General features: G+C 36.4%; 1 protein-coding gene across 1 annotated transcript in view; it reads right to left on the bottom strand.

Moving 5' to 3' along the window:
• LOC145693673 (transcription termination factor 5, mitochondrial-like) overlaps positions 1-19,224 on the bottom strand; it is a 44,239-nt gene that overhangs the window by 21,365 nt on the left and 3,650 nt on the right. The window contains exons 2-3 of the mRNA XM_081769913.1: positions 7,085-7,270; positions 3,845-3,942 (exon numbers count right to left, since the gene is read on the bottom strand). Coding sequence (XP_081626039.1) covers positions 3,845-3,942; positions 7,085-7,270 — 284 coding nt within the window. The remainder of the gene's footprint in view (positions 1-3,844; positions 3,943-7,084; positions 7,271-19,224) is intronic.

Here is a 19,224-nt window from a genome sequence, read left to right as displayed (position 1 = left end):
ATCGCTCATCTTGCCTTATAAAGTATAGTCTTATAAAGAATATATATAGCATAATAAAAACCTTAAGACCAAATTCAATGATTTTCTATAGTTTTCTTTTTTTAATAACGGGAAACTTGTTTATTTCATCACGATAAATCACGTTTGATACTAAGATGTCTGTTTCTGACTATATATATTTTTCATACTTTATTGGAGACATTTTTTTTTCCAAGAAAAGAGGATGATAAAGGAAGCTATACAACACCATAAACTGAAAGCAATCGGTATTACTAATAGTACACTAATTCTAAATAAATACGTCATCAGAGGAAACAAAAAGTTATTTCCTAATTGTATTATTTTAGTTTTATTAATATAAAAATTATACACTTTCTACAATGTTTTGTAAAGAAAAAAAAATTGAACAGGACCGGATGGGATTCGATCTGGTGTCAAAACAGTATAAGAATTACTAGTCCGTCACTCTACCCACTTGACCACACAGATTTTCTTTTGTTGCCTATCATTTTCTTAAGAAATAAATGCTCATGGCTATAGAGCATGTCACTTCCAAACTTAAGACAACAGTTTTTCTCTTTGTTTATATATTTCCGTATAACATCTTGCTTACAGAAGCTAATTTATATTTGGCAGACAATTTACACCCTAGATTTAAGCCAATAAATGCAATATTTTACTCCAATTTCTAGTTCCTTGGTTCAGCTTTTCTCCTACCAATCTTGTTATTCCCTCTGCAATCGTGTTGTGCTACTCCAAAAATTCCCTCGAAAACATTATTGCCAGTATACACAAAACCGAACATAATTTTGTTTTTTGCTTATATTTTTATTATTTTATTATATTTTTTTGAAATATCTCAGATGGATTGCTTTCTATTATCTCCACGTACTAATAACTGAATTTTACCAATAAACATATGGAAAATGGAATAATTGCGAAAAATTGTGAGTTACAGTATACGCGCAATTTTTTTTTTGCGCATGGGAGTACCTTCCATAACGATAACGCTTGTACGAACCAAACATGTTAAGTAGTTCGCCCCCCCCCCCCCCGCAAGGCAGTGCCGCAAAAGTCCGATGAGGAAAAAAATACAATCTTTCTTTGCCACTCCCAGAAATCCGTCCTTGACCGCTCCTGTCCATACTATTATACTGAATTCCTAAAATGATTGTTGTTTTTTATTATTATTACTATTATTATTATATAATGTATTAATCGATAATAGAAGTTTAGCGATGGCAACAACGTATTACTTCGACACCGAACAAGTGTCGTTTATGGCTTATTTGGAGTGTTATTTATGAGGGCGGTTAAGGTAAAATTTTCTGCTTGAGTACAAAGGAAGCCGGTTGGGGACCAATAGAACGTCTCGACTATACATTTGTACACTTTCTTAAATCAACTACACCTATTTAGCAGAGAAATGAGTGATTTAGGATTTAAGAATTAGATTTCTGGGCTTTCGGCATCTACAGCCATTTAGCCCGTCACGTATGAGGGATGATCGCATTATCCGAGAAAAGGAAAGAAGGAAGCGGCCTGGGACCTATAAGGTAGATATCACCTGGCAATTTGCCTGGTGTGAATGAGGAAAACGTACGAAAACCTCATTCAGGATGGCTAGCCTGAAAAACCTTTTTACAAACTTTTTTCAACCGAGTGCCCTCAGCAGGAATCGAACCCGGGACCGCTCGAGAAATGATTGGTGTAACATAAAGATTTGATATGAAACATTATCTCTAAAGTTCATTCAACGAACCTTCTGATCCTGATGTAAACATTGCAGCATTGTATTACTCCGCCAGTCATCGGATGATTGGCTATCGGTCAGCGCTTCTTTCGAGAAGCACGTGCTTGTACCCTATCGATGTTTCACTTATTCCCCGCATGTGGCCATATTGTTAACTGTAATTCGCGCTAAAGTTGAGTCAAAACCACTTTCAATGCATGTGTATTCTCTTTTATTGCATTAATTCAATTTAGTTCTTAGATAAAGTGTTGTTCCTGTTGTCTAATTCTAAGGAATTCTGGTAATGAGCCTTATAAGCAAGGACTATTTTCTTCTGCCGCATGGGTGTTCTAAGGCTCTCTAACCAATAAAATCAAACAATCACACGTGTATTTGTTTACATGAGGTACTGAACGTTCCTTGAATAAACTTTAGTCTTATTTTTTTTCCCCTTATAAACACACTCTAGTTTCATCGTTTCATACGATAATACACGTGGCAGTATTTAACAATTATTTATTGTATTTTCAGAACCAGAATAACACTCGTTCAATACTACATAGTCGTAACGTCTTGTATTATTTAACCCCCTAAACTTTGGACACCTCCCAACAAAAGTTTCTGGGTGGGCGCCTGCTTGGACCTGCAGGTTTACATGGGATTCGAACAACACGCATTTTTACAGAATATCGAATCTGGTCTCTGGCACAAACAGGGAACGTTCTGTCTTAATATTGTCACTCTGTCTGAATGCTGCATTCTTACTATACTGTTGGTTTCAATGGTATAAAACTGCTGAGCTGGATCTAGGAAATCAACCGTGAATAAAATCCAGAGCATTAACAGACGAGGGTCATTCTTGATTGAGTCTCTATCCAACATATATTGTCTGTGGTATGATACTTTGTGATCCAGCAACCGGAAGGAGAAACGCAGTGCTAAATGTGAGCAAGACGAGAGGAATATATTAGTAATCTCTAAGTACAAATTTTACCGAAGGCCAATACACACATCTGCCACTAAAAGAGAAAATAAATCCATACGGTAAGCGTAAAATTTAGTTATTGTTGGGGAATTGAATATTTAGATTAATCAGGCTTAGCAAGGAGTGATGTGTTAGTTGATTGTTGTCATGATGTATATAGACTTTGAAAATATAAAGGAAATGAAATCTTTAACATCCCATGATTATGCCCATTAGGCTAAGGAAGACAATGATTAAGGCAAATGAATGGTGATGGAACAATCGATGGAATGACGACGCGGGAGGAAACGGGAGTACCCCGAGAAAGAAACAGTCCAGCACAAACTTATCTAGCAGAGGAGCGAACCAGGAACCCCACGCACCAGAGACAAATGCTCTACCACTGAGCTACCGTGCCCCCTCAATTTAGACATTAAAACTACAAGTTATGATTATGGTATGATTCAAGCAGTTTTACGATAAGAGTATGGTAATGTGGAATTACGACTGCTTTGATGAATACTCAGTGTAATCGCACATTATGTGTGTGTCTTTATGTGGAATATTTAGAATAAATAAAGAAGACAGTTGAAAGCTTCAGAGACGAACCTTTTTTTTCTTCACAGGCTTATACGAATCCTTCAAACGAACAAAACCACTACATTTTCTCAAATTTTATCTTCCCACAAAAATACAGAGCTTAGAAGACAAATTGTATCAAATATGTTTTTCTCTAATATTACTTGTGACTTTTCTTCTTTAATTCAGTTGCATGTGTTATTCTGAAATTATGAATGTCATACCAAATTACAAAATTGTTCTTATTTCTCGTTTACTTACAAAAAAACAGTGTGAAATGTTAAACTATCATGCAAGACACTGTTTATACTTCTGTAGCAAAATGCACATTATAATTCGTAAAAATACTATTTCCGCAGGATCTCTAACGTCTCTGGTTTATGTACGAAAAGTAGCATTTCTTGATTTAAAAAAATGACGCCAATTAATTTTGCTAAACGAAAAAGCTCATAAATTTTCTTACGTTTGAAGAAAGGAAAATAGTAATAAGTTAATCTTTTATTTTTAATATCAACTTTGGATCTTACCAATGAAAAGATAAATCAAAAAGAAAGAAAAAAAAAACTTACTTCTAGAACTTCTGCGGATTTTCTGATTCGATCGGGATCCAGTCTTTGCAAGGATTTATGCTTCTTTAATACCGTGTACGCCTGATTATATGTAAAATCTGAAAGAAAAAGTCCAACATGAGGAAATATTCATAAAACAGACAAAATTAATATAATATTTTTTCTTAAACATTTTATTTACGTAACAGATATAAAGAAATGAACTGTTTATGTAATATCTTACAATAATACCTTGTTGCATACCTTTCTAATAAAACTAGAAAAACATTTCACTTGTTTTTCTACGTCAATTCATAGATGACACCACCTACTAATACCTACCAGACTGAACAACCAAGTTCACCTACTAATAGCTACCAGATTTAATAGTCAAGTTCACCTACTAATAGCTAACAGACTGAATAGTCAAGTTTACCTACTAATAGCTGCCAGTCTGAATAGTAGTCAAGTTCACCTACTAATAGCTACAAGACTGAATAGTAGTCATATTCACCTACTAACAGTCGCCAGATTGAATAGTCAAGTTCATCTACTAATAGCTACTAGACTGGGTAGTTAAGTTCAACTAACAGCTACCAAACTGAACAGTAAAGTTCACCTAATAACAGCTACCAGACTGAGTAGTAGTCGAGTTCACCTACTAATAGGTATTAGATTGAATAGTCAAGTTAATCTACTAATAGCTACCTGAATACGTTTCATTTTGGACATAAAGAACTGAATTTGGATTTAAACGGCTTCGGAAGTGTCACTGTTCGTCTCAGCGATCCCGAAAACTATGGATTCGGCACTAATACCAGTTATTTTCGATCATTGTATATAAATATCTCTGCCCCCCCTCCCACAAGTTGCGGGGCTGAAGATGGATTTATACGGCATCGGAAGTGTCACTGTTCATCTCAGCGACCCCGAAAACTATGGATTCGACACTAATATCGATCATTTTCGATCATTTTTACATTACTTCCCTTCTTCTCCCCTAAGCTGCACCGTCAAAGTGAAATGATAAAATCCATCCCAGGCTCGAACCTAGTCTATGTTGAAAATTTGACGAGATCGGTTGTGTGGTTCAAGAGTTATTAAGTCACAAACATAGTCACTTTCATTTTTATATATACAGATTAGTTCTACACTCCAAGGTTATGCCCTTTAGACTAGAGATGAATGGTTATGAATGAATTGGTGGACTGAGAATATGGGAAAAACCCACGAAGACGATGCAGTCTACCACAAACTCACTTGGTCCGGGATCAAACCAGGCACCTCTCACTCCACAGGTGAGCGCTTGATCACTGAGCCAACGTATCGCCGTGTAGTCTCAAGAATATTTGTGTTAAGATTAACAACCACTAACCTTTCGTTACGTCTTCTCTACATAGATACGTTCCTTAATTACCACACAACACTTAAAATGATAAGGTATAAGAGCTTTCCCTAAAGCCTTCATCAGATGGAAAGAAGTAGAGAGAAAAGAAATTAATGGATAGAAAATTAGCTGTCTAAAAAAGTTATTGTGGGAAGTAACGGACAGAAGAACGGACGCATTATGTAAGGGCATTATAAGTTCTCTAGCGTAATCCTACCTAATAAACAAGTTTTAATAAGGACTGGGTTGTAAAAGCCCTGTTTCTTAGCAATTAGTAGCAAAATTAGTTCTAGAACCACACTAGCTGAAAAAAAAAAAAAAACTAAGTGGCCTACCTTACATGGTTCAAGAAATAATTCAGGAAGTTGCAGACGAGTCTTATCTAAATATGGGTCACGGTGGCTCAGTGGTAGAGCGTTCACCTCTGGTGCATGGGATCCTTGATTGGATCCTAGCTCGCACCAAGTAATCTTTCTGGTGGACAAGCACCGTATTTGTGGCTTTGCTCGGGGTTCTTCCGTTTCGACCCATTTTATTCATTCCACCATTTCATGGATTTATCATCATCACCGTCTCCTTTAACCTAGCTGGCATAAGAGTGGGACGTAAAACTTAAAGATTTCATTTCTTATCGAAATATTCATGTTAGTAGATACCATCAATTATTCTTGTCAGGTAAGCAACCGCCGCAAATTCTACGGATTTCGTATCTTCTGAAATTTACCTTGTGTGGGAAGCGGTTAAAGCAAAAGAATCCCGAAACGATCACGGAAAACGAATTACAGTAAAGCCACGATTATCGGTGGAATTGGGTGGCAAGGGCGTACCGTGGATAGCGAAAATTGTGGATAACCCGAAAAATGACTAAAAATGATGTGCAAACCCGAAAAAATATTTCAGCATAAAAACTATGTGTTATTGCATAGTACAACAGAAACCTTTGCTCTATGTCTAAATCACTAAAATAAAGAACAGTTAACAGGGCAACATTTGCATGCGGAGTGTCAGTTCACAGCGACTACTTATGAAAATTACTAATTGAGCCCGACGGCAGCAGAGTTAAAAAATTTTTCGCGGCACTCGTGAATAATAAGCACCGTGGGTGACACGCTCGTAGATAATCGGGGCTTTACTGTACTTAACCCGAGAAAGCCTACACTAATTTTACCCTTAAAAGGCCCAGTGGGTGCCTCTGAGGCTCCCTGCTGCATATACAAGCTACCTGAACTCACCGCGACCATTTGTGTTTTCCGTCATTAATAGGAAAGGCTAGTCACTACTTTGCTATGAAATCATTTGTCAATGGTAATAAACAATGAACATTATCAAATAATTAGAAAAGTATATACTTCAATAGGAGTCTCAGAGGCACCCCTTGGGCCTTTACGTTAGTATAAAAAATAACGCTATTTTTTCTGAGGTAAAGTACAAAAATGCTTAGGAAACGCAATCAGAGGGTGTATTTCAAAGAGATAGAAGAATTCTAGAGCGCAGGGCACGGGTCGAAATATCTATTAAGAATAATGGCATTAAAAATTGACCAGGGTGCCTCTGAGGCACCCCCTGGGCTTTCTCGGGTTAATAGAAAGTAATGGAAATGTTATCACACAATCCTAAAGAAGGTGGATAGACAGTCGAAACCTCTGAAGTATTTAGAAACATGGAGGTAAGTGTTTATTAAGTTCTATAAGTAATTATAATAATTGAAGATTGTATTAGCATCGGAGGTAAGTATACATACAGAATTTAATAAACATCAGATCGGTAAAAGTGAGGGAAAAATTGGCTGCAAACTATGACCGAGATGGACAAAACAGTAAACAAACAAGAGAAGCAGAACATCGTGTAAAGAAAACAATAATTTAATGACATACCTGCCACTTCTGCTAGGAGCTTTGGTTGGCCACTTATCATCTCCGAATGCCTCTGACGGCACTGTTGGCACAAACTATTCTGCAGTTGCCATCTTCTGACTCTTGATCCTCTATCCAAGAGCAGCATTGAGTAAAAGCGTACGGAGGAGTTGCATCGAAGCCTCTGAATCAGTCGAAATACCAACACTTCAAGGAAAGAAAGAAAACAAAACCGTAATTTATAATAAAAGTTTTTATTTAATTATTCAGTACCTTTTATTATTATTTCACTATCTAATATTACAATCTTTAATGGTCCCGGTGTTTTTCTGTAGGCTGATACTTTCTAAGAAGGAAACTCGAACTACCACTTGTAATCACTGTTCAACTTAGACTGAAGAGCTGTAAAATTTCTGGTTTGTCTTGAATCTGTAGAATTTAAGACCCAGATTTAACGAGTAAAACTACAAGGTAACCACAAAAGTTCTTGCCGCTTTTGACGTCCCATTAATCATACGCTCACAGGAAGGATACGAAATGGTGCACGTGCCTGACAAGCAATCAACAGTTAGTTTGACCATCGACCTTCAGTAATACAGGCACGTTGCACACATACAGCAGTCACAGCCCCTCCAGTGTCGAAGAGAAATGGAGGTATCGAAGCAACTTGCTCGCATATGTTTGTAATAAGACTTTAAAGTGGACCTGTTAGCTGCTGCATCAAGTCACCGTATATGCCAGGCATTTGGGAAGAGAACCCAGGCATAGGATGCAGAAATTCCGTTCGAGATGTAACCCATCCTAAATTCCTATTTTGCCAGGTGCTTCACAATAATACAATCTATTCATGGAATTAATTTAAAAATTTTAAAATATGTACTTTTTTGAAAAAAATTGAAGTAAACTTTTGATTTTGATTTTGAAAGAACGAATTCTATATTAGCCTATATGATATTGTATACCACAGGAAAGGGCATGGAAAATGCTGTAAAATGACACCTCAACCAGCTCACTAGCTCAATTAGGAGAGCTGCAATTCCAATTTCAAAATGCATTGAACATTTTTCCAAACTTTACATAGCCCATCTTCAATACCGTTCGATATATAAAGCTGAAACTTGGTATTTTTCTTAATCTATATGAATACTACTCGTATGTAAAATTTCATGACAATCTGAGATAATCAGGTAAATTTTGTTTTTAAATTGTGTTGATTTGACCAAGAACGGCTCTTTTATAAGAATAAAGTTCATTTTCTTCTCTTACGAGTTAGTTCCATCCACACATTGCCACATAGTGGCTGTACACATGAATGCATGTTTTTTTGATTTTTACAATATGTCTCTGTGTATACGTTATCATTAGCATTGAAGTACAAGTAAGTTAACAACTACCAGGAAATGTTTCAGTGACGTCCGCGGTCAATTTTCGTATTTGCTCTCTCTCTCTCTCCTCGATAAAATTCTTTGCCCACGAATCTTCCCTGATCTCTTAACATATTCTGTAATTCATCTATTTTCTTCTATAAATTTCCATTCTGCGATTTTGCCCAGTGTTACTTCATATCTTTTCACTACAAACGGAGGCAGTAGAAAATTTGAGAAATTTTCAGTGTTACATATTTTTCTTTCCAAAAACGTTTATGATTGTATTTATACGTGGGTCAGTCAGAAAGTTAGTTGCACGTCTTCGTAAATATTTTCGGTCAAAGGCTATTTTGATGAAATTGTGTGTAAAACACTGCAGACATGCGGACGATGTAGCTTTGATGAGTAATAATATTGAAGATATTAAGGAAATGCTAGAAAGGTAGTTAGGAAAGGAGAAGAAATTGGTTTAAAAATTAATGAAGAAAAAAGCAAGTTCATGGTTTTTAGTGGAGAGAGGATCAAAATATACAAGCAAGAAACATAATAATAAACAGGACTGAGAAAATAGAATATTTAGGAACTACACTTGAAGAAGGAGAATAATACTTATTTGAACACGAGAAAAAACTGAAAAATAAACTACAAAAATATACAGCAATTATAAAAAATAAAGCAATGTGGTCATACAATAGATATGAGGTGTCAAGAATACTATGGAAACAAGTAGCAGTACCGGCGCTAACATATTCAAATGAAGTAATAACTTTAACGGAAAAAACCAGGAGTATTTTACTACAAGCACAAAATCAAATAGGAAGGTTTGCCCTAGGAGCAAATAAATTAAGTGCAAATGTAACAATAACAGGAGAGATGGGATGGAGTGATTTTGAAAAAAGAGAAGGTATGAGTAAAGTAAAATATCTTGGAAGATTAAAATTTATGGAAGAAACAAGATTAGTAAAACTTGTGCATGAGGCCACTAAACATATGAGAAAAGGGGAGAACACAAAATGGTTTAGGAGAGTTAGGAAATTAGAAAGAAAATATGATCAAACTACCCCCTGGCACAGAGAAGAGAATTATAAAACCTGGGAAAATATCACCGAAAAAACAATTAAAGAAAAAGCACAGGAAAAGTGATATGAAGAAGTAGTCAAGAAGAGCAGTTTGAAAGGAATATATACATATAAAAAGAGTTATATGGACAATGATTTACGGAGCATTTTGCTTTTCAAAGCCAGGTCAGGGAGCCTTGAAACAGGGGTAAAATTGAAAAAAATTAAAGTAGTGAACGAAAAATGTCAGCTGTGTTTTAAAGAAGATGAAACACTAGAACACTTATTTTTAAAATGTGAAGAAACTCTATAAATAAGGAAAACATGAAAATAGAACGATGACATGGAAAAGGAAGGGAATTTGGTTAAATTAGCTTGGAGGCTAGGCTTTAATGTAAACGGAAAGGAACTAAGTGAGAAAGAAATGAATGGAAAAAAAAAAAACTAAAGAACTTCTTGAATTTTGGTGGAAAAAGAAAATGGAAAATGTTAAATGGAAAAAAAGCAGTATATGTTCATCTTTTTTCTCATTATTTTTATTTTTATTTACAGGGTGGCCACTCATTTGGAATTTCAAAATTCCCTGACTTTTCCAGAAATTTTCCCGGTTTTCCAGAAAAATTTCTAGAGAGATCTAAAATTGGTATATATAGGAACCTTGGGCAACTCAGGGACACGAACCCCTAAATTCCAGTAAAATTATTACTTTTAATTATTCTTTTGTGATTCCAGGCCCCCGGCCATTTGTCCCCTGTTCCCCCTCCCCTGTCGCCGGCCCTGCAAACCCGTAAACCATTATTAAACACAAATCATGTGAGTTATACGGCAAAGAAGTCCATGTGTTAAGAAAAAGAATTACTCGAAAACATGGTATTTTGATCCAGGCCCATAGCTAGGAAATGGCCAATGGAGGTGGAGCCCGCACCCTGCGACAATCCTCAACTCCCTTGACTGAAATTTTGATTTCTTTTTTAAACAAATATATGTTTAAAAAATAAGTAGTCAATAATTCTTAAATTTATTTTCTTGGAAAAACACCATTACAGAATTTACATAAAATCGGTTTAAAATTGCAAAATTCAAATCAAGAAACTGTTCTACTCATTATCTACTTATTATTCGTTAATTTGCAATCAAATATTTCTCCGGATTTAACAACAAATATACAATACCTTCATCAGGTGTGCTTATTAGCAACCACTGTCATATTGCAGTACAAGCTTATGCTATCGTTCTTTGACGTCACAAATGAATGGAGAGGACAATTATGGAGCTACCTGTATTAAGAAGTAGCGGACTTCGGTCTAGAAAGCCGGCATTAACAACTTTAGGTAGGCCCGGGTCCCAAAGGTTTTGTCGTGCCAGCAGTGGCGTGCGTCGTTATGCAACCGGGGAACAGGTCGACATAGATGGGAAATATTGTGTAACAAAACAACGGAACTGAAGTAAATGAGCACTATTAAAATGTGCTTTTAAGAAATCAGAAAAATTTGTTTGAAGCTGATTTTTTTTTTTTTTAGAACAATAGTACATGCAGTAGCGGAATTGGGTGTAAAAACTAGGGGGAGGGGAATGCCATTACTTCAAATTGGTGGTCAAAAGGTCAAATATCTGTAAAAAAACATGGCCAATTAATAGTGTGGCGCAAAAAGTACTGCCGCCACTGAGTACAAATGCATGTGGAATCCAAACAGTTTTTGATTCCACATAGAAATACACGCATTAACCAAAATTCCACACATTTTGTGGAATTCGACACACATTCGGAACTCTTCCGGCAGAAATACTCAACTATCGTTCAGCCTTTATATTAATCACGTGACCATCAAAACGGGATGCAGGGGCGCAGCCCCGAGCGAATTCTGGAAATCAAGCAGCCATCGAACTAAACAAGTGTGTTAATTACAAAATGGTCCCGATTTCGCTCCAGCTCAATTCATGGGCAGCAGTAAATGACAAAAGAATATGAAGAAAGTATGCGCAGCCCAAATCAGCAGAGCTAGATAAACGAAACCTGGAATGAAGGAGAAATCTGGGGGCGAAGCCCCCAGCGACCAAAGCTATTTTGTATATAAATAAACCGGCTAAATGGCTAGGAATACAGCAGAACGTAAATTTTCTTCCGAGTAAAAATTCCGTGTTTTTCATCAAAATTCCCTGACTTTTCCAGAATTAAAAAATTCCCTGACTTTTCCCGGTTTTCCAGGTTTTCCAGGTGAGTGGCCACCTGATTTATTTATTTATTTTTTTTTTTTTTTACGAACCAAACTTCCGAAGAGGAGGAAAAATGCCTTGAACCTTATATCGTGTGACGTAGCGGCTTTCACGAGGCAAGTGAGGTGTTCTGATAATCAGTCGTAAACATGTCTCGACAGCTCAAGCGGCGTTCAAATTAGAAATGCGTTGCAGTGATTCGTTTTGTGTGGGGGAAAAGAGGTGTAACTGCACTTAAATTTATCGGCAGTTGCATGAAGTGTATGATGAAATTGCAATGTCACGCCAAGCTATCGTGAAAGTGGTGTAACATGTTTCTAGAATGGACGTAAAAATATTAACGATGCTGAGTGCGACGGAAGACCATCAACTGTGACACCCTCCTTATAGCCCAGACCTTTCACCGTGTGACTTCCATGTGTTTGATCCCATGAAAGACGAACTTACAACGCAATGATACCACTCGGATGACGAGGTGAAAGCTGCAGCCCAAGAATGGTTATCGGGCATTGGACGAAATGTCTTTGCAGAAGACATAGGAAAACTTGTAACACGCCTCGACAAATGCTTAAATAACGGAAGTAATTACGATGAAAAGTAGATTATGAATGGAAGTTTACGATACAAATAAAGTTATTGTAAAATTTCTATCCTGTTTTATTTTCTGAACAGTGCAACTAACTTTTCGACTGACCCTCGTACAAGTTTAGACGTTCTACAAAATTAAAAAAAAAAAAAAAAAAAAAATCACATCGAGAAAAGAAAGACATTCATAAGGTGTACTTAGTTAATATTCAATCTACATTTGAGGAATTGGCCTGGCCATTTTTCAATGTGACAGTGGAATGACTGAAAGGTATATACTTAGGAAGCTAGAATAAAAGTACATATTTAATATAAAAGACGCAAGGATTCAGTATTCTGCCGGTTATCAAAACACTTACGTATAATCAAACAGAACTCTTGAAAGAGATAAAAATTATATATATATATATATCAAAGTCATCACTAAAGAAATGTTTTCCAGTCACATTACATTAGAATATAACAGCTGTTTCTGTATGCACGGCTGACTCGATGTGTTCTTGTCCCTCGCTCTTAGGGGCCTTGACAATCGCGGTAGTAAGCTGAAATCGGACTGCTTCCAACTTTCACCGCATGGCGCTGTACGCCAAGGAACGACGGCTGCAATCCTGATGCAGTCTCCGTTCGCTCCGAGAGAACACCTTAAAAAACATACGTACTTCACTTAATTCATATCAGCTTGAAAATATTTTCTACAGTACAATGAGTACACTCAATTTTGACAACATGCACAAAAAATAACACCCTGTAATTTAATAACATATCGAAATGAGGGAAGAATAAATAAATATGTTACTGCATTTCACTAGAAAAACACATGCCAATATAAAATTAAAATAGTAGTTAGTACTTACTTTGCACTAACCTTGTGATTTCAAGTTCATATTCCAGCTAAAATCCACATTTAAAAAAAAAATTAGTTTCAAGATTTTCCGGCTTAATGCTTTGGAGAAGAGATGTTTACCCGGAACTAGTTTTTCACTTTGGGTTGTCGCTATGTTATCCAATAGTGGTCTAACAAATTTTTCTGCGATTAAACGGACAAGTTTAATACGCCCTGCTTCATCACAAATCACGCAATGCAGGAGAGGGCATTTCGAAAACACTGGCACTATTTGTGAACACAAAACGTCAAGTACATTTTTGTTTGGGAGGTACGGTACTGATTTCTCAACAAAAGTAAGAATGATTAACAATACCGCCACAAAAGATGGTCTCGAATAGCGAAGACTTCCCAAGTCTTGAATCGAAAGTAAATTCATTAATAGAGAACTACATGTGTTCTCAGATATACAATTTAAACATCCACTGCAGGCGATTTTGTCATTCACTGTTCTCACTATGTATCCACCAATGTATGCCAGAGTAGCATTTTTTAATGTAGAAGGGGGTGCAGCTAAAAAAAAAAAAAAAAAAAAAAAAAAAAAAAAAAAAAAACCCGCAATGGAATAATTATATATTTGGACCATTTTCAAATTTTATTCCGCTTTTAGAAAATGAACAAAATATTAAAAAACACACACACATATTTAAAAATTTGGAATGAAACTTCAGGGGTACATACTTTATTACTAAGGAGTATGAATTTTACGTACTCCATATAGTCTATCCCAAATACCACATATACTCCGGGTACCCCCATACACCCGAGTTATTTAATTACTATACAAGATGAAATTATAATTTGATCCTTACATTGGAAATTTCGAAATAACAGCCAAATCCGTTCCAAGACCAAGACCATAATAGTCTTGAAATCAAGTTGGCTATTATTTTGAAATGGTAAATACAAGGATCAAATTGGGGGGTGCGGTGGCTCAGTGGTAGAGCCTTTATTTCCGGTGCTTGGGGTCCCTGGTTCGATCCCAGTTCGCGCCATGTGGACTTTGTGGTGAACAAACACCGTGTGCGTGGGTTTCCTCGGCGTTCTCCCGTTTCCTCTCACTTTCTTCATTCCATCATTTCATTCATTTTTCATAATCACCGTCTCCTTTAGCCTAACCGGCATAACTGTGAGACGTAAAACTTAAGGATTTCATTTCATTTTTACGAGGATCAAATTATAATTCCACCTTGTGTAGCACTATGGTCTTGGTCTTGCAAAAGAAAATGTGATCTTGGACTTGCATGCAACACTAAAACCAAGACCAATAATACTGATCACTATTCGTCCAAGAAAAGTTCAGAAATGTTGTCTGTGATCAAAAAATGTTTAATCAAGTGACTTCTCTCTCTCTCTCTCTCTCTCTCTCTCTCACACACACACACACACACACAATGTTTCTTTCAGTCATATTTTTGGAGGGCACTGTCCCCCGTAGCTTTGAATGTCCTTCGCAGGAGACCAAAATACGTCTATAATATAATAACAATAATAATAGAATAGTACAAGCAGTGCCTCTCCGAATACTAAGTGTGCCCCCCCCCCCCCGGATTTTTTTCTGAAAGAAACACTGCATACACACACACACACACACACACTTATAAATAATATTTTGCAGTATAAAATGTAGATAAACTATATATGACAAAAAATATTGTTTAAGAATGAATCTATCTATCTATTACGAAAACATTTATGCGGTCTACGATTCACTTAGCTTACCTGTTTCCTGTGACAATAATTCTTGCAAGATGTTCAAAGCTGAATCAGGGATAGAGTATTGTGTGACTATGGCATCTGATGTTTTCAGTTGTTGAAAGGGATCATGTCTGATGCTAGAAGGATAGTTCTCAACATTGCTGAACTTTGAGATGGATAAAATCCCAGTTTTCAATATCTTCTGCATGCTGAAATTCACTGTTCTCGCATCCAACATATCATTTGAACCTGACATACGGCGCAAAGCACTAAACAACGATTCAACAGGATCACTAGTAAATGCTCGCGTAAGAACATATTGATATCAATTTTCCAGCAGATACCTTATACAGAGAACAGTTGATCTAGATGTTAAGGTGATTGCTTCATACGTCTCGCTGATTAGGAATTGCTTTCCGAGCATCATGCTTGCAGATTTTATAGTCTCTAAGTAAGGAAGAAAATAATTTTCCAACCAATCAAGGCAACTATCATTCAAAGAGAAAACTCTTGTTTATCATGATTTCTGCTTTCTACATGGTGATGTGTATTGCTTACGTCATGCATAGAGAACCATTTGTTGATATTGGTCATGAAAATCAATGTTGCTTCAGAATCTTTGAATTTGTATACCTCGGGATGTGTGGTTGTGTTGTCTTTCAGTGCTCGGATAACGCCAATTACTGATGGTGAGAATATTTCCTTGGCTCTTCTGACGTTCATTTTCTCGAACGAACTAGGTTCGATGTGTTTTTTCGTCAGATACCTAACAGGTTTAATAACCTCTTCTTTCTGTAGTTTGTACAAGAGTTGTAAATACTCTCCTGAAATTACTCCAGTACCATCAGTCATTTGTCGTTCAAGAAATTGAGTCCTGACGTTTTCCAAAATATGGCACTGATCAAAGCTTAGAAACAATTTCCTGTTTCCTTCTAATGGATGTATAATCTCTGGTTGTAGTGAACCCCCACCGAAATACCTCACCATTGTTGTGTTTGTTTTATGGTTGTCAGAAACAATTCTAATTATAACAAAACCGCATTCCTCTACTTCCTGAATCACATGCAATGTTAATTGGTACAATTCACGGCCAGACAGTTGCTTCGTAGAGAAAAATGCGCATGGGATTTGGTAACTGGTTGAAAGTCCTCTTATAACAAAACAAAGAACACGATTGGCCACCACTTGCTTTTTAGGAGCTTCAATATGTTCCTGCACGTTTATTGATGGGGTATCTGTAACATTTACTGAGCCGAAGAAAGCGTCAAGTTTACGATCATAAATAACCTTAGGGCTGATTCCAGCTTCATCTACAATCAATAAACAAAAGCGTTCTATTGCCGTTATATTTTTTTCCCTTTAAAGTTAAACGTTCTCTAATCAATGGTGTTACACCGCTGGAGTAATCACTAGCACCTACGCATCTATCAAGTGTTCTCTTACACGGGAGTCTTACAAATCCTCTTGAGCGTACATGAAAATAACCCTTCGGAGAAATGTATTGAAAAATTACACATTCCCGGATTATGTCACTGCTCCACTTGCCCCTTCCCTTATTATAGATAAAGAGTTGCTCTAAAATAAACTTAGCATGCACACTACCCTGATCAGCGTCTTCCTTTACACGTTGAAGTTCTTTATGAAGCATATCTGCGATAAGCTGAAGCTTCTCTTTGGCTGTACTTAATTCTTTTTGCTTCTTCTGGAGTAAAGAGTTCAGTCGAGTAACTTTTACACGTAATCTATTAATGTCTCTTCTCAATTCATCAGCGTTCAGTGTCTCCGTTTGAGTTGCTTTATTAATAGTTTCGTTTGGCGAAACAGAAGAACTTGGGTCTTCATGTTGAGGGGAGGAACGAAGAACAGCTTCTTCCTTTTTAAGTATTTTTGAGAGAGGACGATTTGTTCTTGTTACGATTCGTCTTGGTTCCTTAACATTCTTCACTTTATAGGAGGGATAGTTAGGAAATATTGTTGGCACTGAGTTCAATTTCAGTCGTCTATACTTGCCACTTGGTACGTAATCATCTTGTTTGAAGTGTAACGAACAAACAACTGAAGATGGGGAGTTACTATTTGGTACAAAATTTTCTCGCGAAATCGCCTTAAGCCACTTTTCACATGTTTCCTTGTCTGCTGGAAATTCGTGGAAAGACAAATTTGCCTGTTTTTTCTTCTTGTTTGAAGTACAAAATGGGACACAGCAGTACACCATTATCAACAAACACAAAACACACAACAAGAGACCAAAAAACCACACTAGCTTGCACTCACATTACCAAAATTCAATAATATAAACACAACAATTAACCATAACTATTACTCTATAATAGAAATGATCCTTGGAAGCCAGCGCCTCTCGCGGCATTTGCTGACACTTGTGCGATTACAGACATAGCATGCAGCGAACGAAGGATTGTCAAGGCCCCTAGGAACAGCAAGGGAAGGGAACATCGAGTCGGCCGTGCTGTATGTAACATTTAATATGGGTATTTCCAATCTGTGTTCTTTTCGTGTATTTCCTGGTTTATGGTATCCAATTTCTCAGGATCTCAACTGGCTGAAGTGACTAGTTTTGTAAACTTTAAATCCAGGCTTATGGTGTCTCGACTCAGCTTCGTCTATACGCACTGCAAAATATAAATGGAAGTCGCTAGTACGATACAAGTTTCTAATATATTAGGTGAAAATTTTTGCAACACATGATACTTATTTTTATTATTGCTTCAAAGTCTTGCGAGGTATATACAGATGCGGACCATAAAACCATGCCACCTATTTCCCTTACAATTGTTATTTTGTAATAATAAAATGTTCATAATGACGGTGGGTTGAAATTTAAATTGTCATAATTGTCCATACTAAATAATGTTTAAGTTTTATATAACAAATCGTACAGTGTTACTTTGAATAACAAACATAAATTATTCCACACACATTAGTAATTATTTATGTATTAAAATGGTAGAAAAATTTAAATGTTTGTGGCCAATCCATTCAACAGGGAGTTCTCGGGAAGCATAGGCTCTAGAAAGATGCCGTTTACACTAATCGATCGATTTTTGTGTAGACTGTTCAGTTCTAATTGAATATTTAAAAATGATTGTTATTTCTTTATTACATTTTTAGGGGTACACTGGAAGTGTTGAAGTTTTTTAAAAAAAAGCATCATATCCCACGAGTTATACATTCCAACACCAAATACCGTATTTGCGCTAACATAGGTCGCACCTAAACTTTTGACACGAGATTATAGAAAAAAGTAAATCTCAAATATAGGCCGCGGTACTAAATTTACGAGAAAGTTCAATGAGACAGACTTCGAAATCTCTCTCTCTCCCTCCCCTTCTTTAAGTCTCCCATAACTAAAGGTGACTCATGACGATGACCTTTGTGATAGCGACTCTGAGCAGCATTCTGTATGGTTTAGCGAGGGTGAAGAATCAAACGCTGGTGATGCTGAAATGGTGGGAAGTAATTGTGCATGATTTTGGTGGATACAAACACGCTGACACAGTTTTGCGAAACAAAGTTGCTTTTCTTTTTTTAAGAACAACTATTGTATATAAATATTCCATATATATATTATATATATTGTAGGCCTATGTTTAGCAGAAGGGGTCCAGCTCTTTTCTCTAAAAAAATGTTACAATTTTGGTAATTTCTGTTCACATTCGGTTAGTTTAGGGTAGGTTAGATTAGTTTTTGTTGTAATAGTGTAGGGGTCCCGCATAATTTTCAAAAAATGATAGAATTTCGCTTATTTTTACCAATATTAGGTTAATTTAGGTTAGTTTATGTTAGGTTAGGTTAGATTTGGTTACGTTATGTTACGTCTAAGTACTTGCATCATTCATTTCTCCTGTAAATTTTGTGGGTAATAGTTAAGAACAGCTACTTCTCATCTCCCGTGCACGAGGATACATCTTACTGTTGCACTACCTAAACACCCTAAGTACAAGGGCAAGAACTCAGTCTATTACCTACTTTTTAACATCCTAGATAGTCAATGAATAATTCCTGAAAGTATGGCGTTTCTCGTCCTTCCCTAAATGGGAAGTACGGCTCCTTAACTATAACCATTTTGTGTTTTTTACGTACTTCTGGACCCCTTGTACTAAACATACTCCATATTGTATAACAAAGATACGTATTCCTGTTAATAAAACTATATATTAGGTGTACAAGTGATTTTTGTGCCAGTGCATAGTATTACCGGTACCCATTAAAGGTGGCAATTTTTGCGAACAAGGTAAGTTTTTCTGCTATTTTCTTCTTAAGCCTTTCATGCTTTAAAAACGTAACTGCAGTAACTTGTAATAGTATTAATCTCAACCCACAAGATACGTATACATG

This window comes from Thermobia domestica, chromosome 8, assembly GCF_964235325.1.
Source record: "Thermobia domestica chromosome 8, izTheDome1.hap1.1, whole genome shotgun sequence".
Lineage (NCBI taxonomy): Eukaryota > Metazoa > Arthropoda > Insecta > Zygentoma > Lepismatidae > Thermobia > Thermobia domestica.
The sequence above is the reverse complement of the archived record's forward strand: the minus strand, read 5'-3'. Positions and strand labels throughout refer to the sequence as shown.